Consider the following 6,000-nt stretch of genomic DNA (forward strand, 5'->3'; position numbering starts at 1 on the left):
TAACTCCTGTACTTATCTGATTGATAATCATCTTTGTTTCCAGGCAGAGAGGATTAAGAAAAAGAGGAATTCTGTTCTGGGGACTCTCCATGTGGCCCACGGGGCCTCATTAGACCAGGTTGACCAGAAGATCTTGAAGGCAAAGTGAGTCACCATGCTGTTGCCTTGTACTAATGTGTCATATGCAGTAATTATGTAACCAGTACCTCACAAAAAGCTTTGTATCTCCCATAGGAATGCTTTATCTGAGGTAACAGCCTGCCTAAGGGAGCGTCTTCACCGCTGGCAGCAGATCGAACGTCTCTGTGCCTTTCCCATCATCAGGAATCCTGGTCTATCCAACCTCACTGCTCAGCTGTATTCAGACCCAATCGCTCTAGGGTTTCCTCGCATGCCATCCTGTTCATGCCATAGCTCCATCCATGGATCTATAGAGGATCTGTTGGAAGAGTCTCCTCCAATTTTAACACAAATGCCAGGTTAGTAATATGAGTAAGGAGGATAATGTCACTGGCTATGAAAGCTGAGATGAGTGCATGATCCCAGACGTGACTCTTTCTAATACAAATATGATTCAGCCCTCACCAAATGATCTAACACTTTTAAGCTTTTCAGTATTTAAAAAATGGAATAGATGAGATCAGGAAAACAGCCTTTTGTGGTGAATGTGTCAACATTTCCAGCACTATACTTACCTTTTCAGCTGCCACTACACCAGTGTTTATTGCATCTAAATGATAGTAAATCTGAATTGTTTCCACTGGTCATTTATTACTGTTTACTCCATGGTAGCACTGAAAAGTAACAGTGACTTGTTAGTAAGGCTTTCGATGCTAATCTGAATGTCTACAAACTACAAACATATCTGAGTAATTGGTTCATCCTTGACCTTCCTTTAGTTCCACCGCTGAAGCGTTCTCCTCGAATGCTCGGTTCCACCATATGTCGTTCACGTCGCCCTGGTCTCATCACTCAGCCATCTGCCACCATGATCTCCTCGGACCCTGACCTTCTTAGCCCCATCCAAGCTTCATACTTGCGTATTGATGAAGACGATGGGCTCTTCTGCAGCACTCTAAAGAAACAGTACGTCTCATAGCTCACAATAAGTCTGGTTTGTAAGGTGATGCCCTGCTGATATTGAGCTGACTCACAAATATTAATTTCTTATCTTCTTTGTCTTTTGCTTCCATTTTTGTATCGTCTCTCCATTTGATAGAGATTCTCAAGAAACATTCTCAGATCCAGACTATGTAACTTCACCTCCTCTCACTAAGATGTTTTATAGTCCCACCACTGATTCTATTTCTCGAAAGACCTACCATGATGAAACTGACCTGCTTGCAGACAGTTGCATGGCCCAGCCTTCCTATAAAGAAGAAGAAGCTTTTGCTGAATTTCCAATTCAAAAAATCTCTGTAGAAGAGATACAAGCACCTTTAGAGGCCACTTCATGGAAGATGTCAAGAGACACAGCACTGGATATGTCTCGAGAAGTGCCAGCTGTAAAAACAGGTAAAGATGACTCTGTGATAGACACCATGTCAATGAAGATATCTCGAGACAGAAGTGAATTTTCAGCAGATTCATCAGTTAGAAAGGGACTTTCGAATGAGCCAGATTCAACAGAGCTTTTATCCAGGAAGCCAGAAAGAAATACAATGGACACAGCTGGAAGGAATATTTACAGAGATAAAAGTGATTTACCACTTGATACATCAGTTAGAAAGATTCTTTGGAATGAATTTGAAGCATCGAGTGAAATGCCATTTAGAAAGATATCGAGCGATATAATGGGTACTTCAGTTGACAGTGCCTCAAAAAAGCTGATACAAGATGGTGGTGATGCTCCATTTGACACAATAGGAAGGAAGATTAAAAGAGATTCAATGGAATGTCCTTGGACACAGGTTCTAGAAAGCTTGCTTTGGACGAAGAAGAATACCAGCTTGAATCTACTGCGAGAGCAATGTCAAGAGGTAAAATGGCTGAGGTCTCTGGAACTCTACCAAGAATCATATCTCTAGATGAGCTGGAGGTTCGTGCTTTAGACATTACTTCCTTCAAGACACTTTCAAGAGAAAAAATTGAATCAGGTATGGATACTCCTCCTCATAAGGTATCTACTGAAATGCCAGAATGTGGTTTGGAGTCATCAACATGTAGGAGAATGATGAGAGATGAATTTGAGATGCCAGTCAGTTCTCTCAGAAAGAGAATACCAAGAGAGAACATTGAGAGTCTTGCAGACATGTCCCTACATAAAATGTCTTGGGACTGTGTTGATGTGCCTATGGAAATACCCAAACAAAGAGTTCTGAGGGAGGGGGTAGCTGTTTCTGAGTTAAGCTCATCACCGGGTGTCAGTGGCCAACCTGATCTTACAGTAACATCACAGATGCCATGGAAGTCATCACCAGAGGTCTTTGGTCCATTGAGCCAGCTTGTATATGATGGAATCCTGGAAAAGTCCTGCAGTTCTGTTCCTGCATTACCAACAGATCCCTCTGCTTCAACACCCAACTTACTCCAGAGCAAAGCATTGGGAGAGATGGATCCACCATTGCCACAACCAAGAGTTGCCTTTCCATCTCCTGCACCAGCTTTCGAGATGGGACATGAAAGGAATAAGGAAAAAGAAAGAGGAAAAAAGTCTTTAAAGCTCAAAAATCTTTTTAAAAAGAAAAATGAGTCAGATTCAGAGAAGCTTCAAAGTGGGCTTCAGAAACTCTGACGAGCAGATAGAATGATTTTTTTTTTTTTTTAAATAAGGGAATTAAAAATGTCAGAAGTTCCCTTATTGCATACACTGGGAAAATAAAAGTGTGAGTTTACATGATTTAAATGTGTAACATAACTGTATCTTGATTAGATACAGGTGAAAATTATGCCATTTGGACTCGTAATCATGTGTAACCGATGCACATATTTCAAGCATGTAAATCCAAGAGATTTTTCTTTTCTTTTAGTGTAGCTTTGTGGGTATAAAGCATGACATTTGGACGTTTTATAGCTAGCAATGTCTGGAATATTAAACATAAAATTAAAGTAAAGAAAAGCTATTGTTGCTTTCCTCAGTGAATTGGTGTTAAAGGCAGTGATGAAATCAGGACTGTTTTTGGTAACTTGGTGGGCAAGGAAATCAATGCAAACCTGAAAAGGTGTTTAATAATCTGCATTAATATCACTTACTTAATATGCATTTTTTTTTTCCCTGTTAACACCTACATGACATAAGGGTATATTAATATGTTTTAGTGTAGAATTCTGTGCTTGCTAAAGTTTAGGGATGAGAGGCGTGCCTTTTGTAAAACAGAGGTAATGCTTCAACTTAGTTGAAATGTCTGTTTAAGACACTTAAAGCAGGAAAATACCATACATTTTGTGAAATCTTTTTGATTTACCAAAGGATATTTAATTGTTTGCTTGACAAATGAGTTCTGATTAAATGTGACACATCCAGTAAATTATCTTGTTATATTACTGGATGTATGTCAAAATGAAAGCATATAAATGCATAGTTTAAATAGATGAACTGTTTCACTGTATCATTTTGTTTACAAATAATTGTGTAATGTCAAAAATCAAGTCATACGTGTTTAAAATCCTGATTGAAATACACTCAGGCAGCATGTCTTATGAAATTCTAAAGTGTCTTAAAAAAGTTCAGTCATTTAAATATACAACCCATTCCAATGAAGTTGGGACGTTGTGTAAATGTAAATAAAAACACAATACATTGATTTGCAAATCCTCTTCAAACCTATATTCAATTGAATACACCACAAAGACAAGATATTTAATGTTCGAAACTGATAAACCTTTATTGTTTTTGTGCAAATATGTGCTAATTTTGAAATGGATGCCTGCAACACATTTCAAAAAAGTTGGGACGGGGCAACAAAAGACTGGGAAAGTTGATGAATGCTCAAAGAACACCTGTTTGGAAACAGGTGAGTGTCATGATTGGGTGTAAAAGGAGCATCCCCAAAAGGCTCAGCCATTCACAAGCAAAGATGGGGTGAGGATCACCACTTTGTGAACAACTGTGTGAAAAAATAGTCCAACAGTTTAAGAATAATGTTTCTCAACATTCAGTTGCAAGGAATTTAGGGATTCAATCATCTACAGTCCATAATATAATCAGAAGATTCAGAGAATCTGGAGAACTTTCTACACGTAAGCGGCAAGGCCGAAAACCAACATTGAATGCCCGTGACCTTCAATCCCTCAGGCGGCACTGCATTAAAAACTGACATCATTGTGTAAAGAATCTTACCGCGTGGGCTCAGGAACACTTCAGAAAACCATTGTCAGTTAACACAGTTCGTCGCTGCATTTACAAGTGCAAGTTAAAACTCTACTATGCAAAGCGAAATCCATACATCAACAACATCCAGAAACGTAGCTGCCTTCTCTGGGCCAAAGCTCATTTGAAATGGACAGATGCAAAGTGGAAAAGTATGCTGTGGTCTGATGAGTCCACATTTCAAATTGTTTATGGAAATCATGGACGTCGTGTCTCCGGACAAAGAGGAAAAAGACCATCCAGATTATTACCACGTGACGTTCAAAAGCCAGCATCTGTGATGGTATGGCTGGTATGTTAGTGCCCATGGCATGGGCAACTTACACATCTGTGATGGCACCATCAATGCTGAAAGGTACATCCAGGTTTTGGAGCAACACATGCTGCCATCCGAGCAACGTCCCTGCATATTTCAGCAAGACAATGCCAAGCCACATTCTGCATATGTTACGACAGCGTGGCTTCGTAGAAAAAGAGTGTGGGTACGAGACTGGCCTGCCTGCAGTCCAGACCTGTCGCCCATTGAAAATGTGTGGTGCACTATGAAGCGCAAACTATGACAACAGAGACCCCGGACTGTTGAACAACTGAAGTCGTACATCACCAAGAATGGGAAAGAATTCCACCTACAAGCTTCAGCAATTTGTGTCCTCAGTTCCCAAATGCTTATTGGTGTTGTTAGAAGGAAAGGTGAAGTAACACAGTGGTAAACATACCACTGTCCCAGCTTTTTTTGAAACATGTTGCAGGCATCCATTTAAAAATGAGCAAATATTTGCACAAAAACAATAAGTTATCAGTTTGAACATTAAATATCTTGTCTTTGTGCTGTATTCAATTGAATATAGGTTGAAGAGGATTTGCAAATCATTGTATTCTGTTTTTATTTACATTTTACACAACGTCCCAACTTCATTGGAATTGGGGTTGTAATACCTCATATGAAAACAAAATTACTGCTAGCACTGTAAGAAATAGAGTTAAGATTAGTGGTAAAATTTCAGGATAATTTGTTTGCAATCAAAATATTGCCAGTATATAAATGGTTGTTAATATTATTTTCTTCATTTATAGTTGGCTCCATAATCATTGGGGCAGTGACACCTTTTTGTACCTTTTCCTCTGGATGCCACCTCAATCTAGTTGAAATGAAACAATCAAGATGTCTTTGTAGTGTAGCCTTTCAACATTAATTCAGTGGGTTCACCAAAAATATCACATTAATCATTTAGGAATTACAGCCATTTTTACAGATAGTCCATATGTAACTGGGCAAAATAAACAAATGAATAACGTAAAATACCTATAACATTGTTCATACGAGTCATCACTTTTCCAGCTAGCTTTCTTTAGGCAAATCAGGAGATTGATACATGCGCATTTCCAAGTCAGTAAATATGTCTCAGGCTTTATTTACATCAGTCCTTCAAAAATGTAAGGACAGTAAGGAAACTACTGAGGGAAGCAACCAAGATATCCATCACAACTCTAAAGGAATGGCTTCTTTGCCTGTGGGTGGAGAGAATGTACTGTATGTAAGTTTTGGCTCAAGTCTCCTGTGTGCATTTTGGCAACCCAGTTGATATGTCCTGTCTTATTTTTAAGGGAATCTGTATCTGATCCCACTTCAGTATGAAGCTGTGTAACCGGTGACATAACAGACAAATTTGCCAAGAAAGCAAAAAAATGAT

At 39.0% G+C, this 6,000-nt stretch overlaps 1 protein-coding gene across 1 annotated transcript in view; it reads left to right on the forward strand.

Annotated features, from left to right (window-relative positions):
• LOC117526849 (stromal interaction molecule 2-like) overlaps nucleotides 1-3,677 on the forward strand; it is a 42,061-nt gene extending 38,384 nt beyond the window's left edge. The window contains 5 exon segments of the mRNA XM_034188927.1: nucleotides 44-144; nucleotides 235-479; nucleotides 900-1,086; nucleotides 1,220-1,887; nucleotides 1,890-3,677. Of these exon segments, the coding sequence (XP_034044818.1) occupies nucleotides 44-144; nucleotides 235-479; nucleotides 900-1,086; nucleotides 1,220-1,887; nucleotides 1,890-2,734 (2,046 nt within the window). The 3' untranslated portion in view covers nucleotides 2,735-3,677.
• The last annotated feature ends 2,323 nt before the right edge of the window (nucleotides 3,678-6,000 follow it).

Source organism: Thalassophryne amazonica, chromosome 15 (assembly GCF_902500255.1).
Source record: "Thalassophryne amazonica chromosome 15, fThaAma1.1, whole genome shotgun sequence".
Classification (NCBI taxonomy): domain Eukaryota; kingdom Metazoa; phylum Chordata; class Actinopteri; order Batrachoidiformes; family Batrachoididae; genus Thalassophryne; species Thalassophryne amazonica.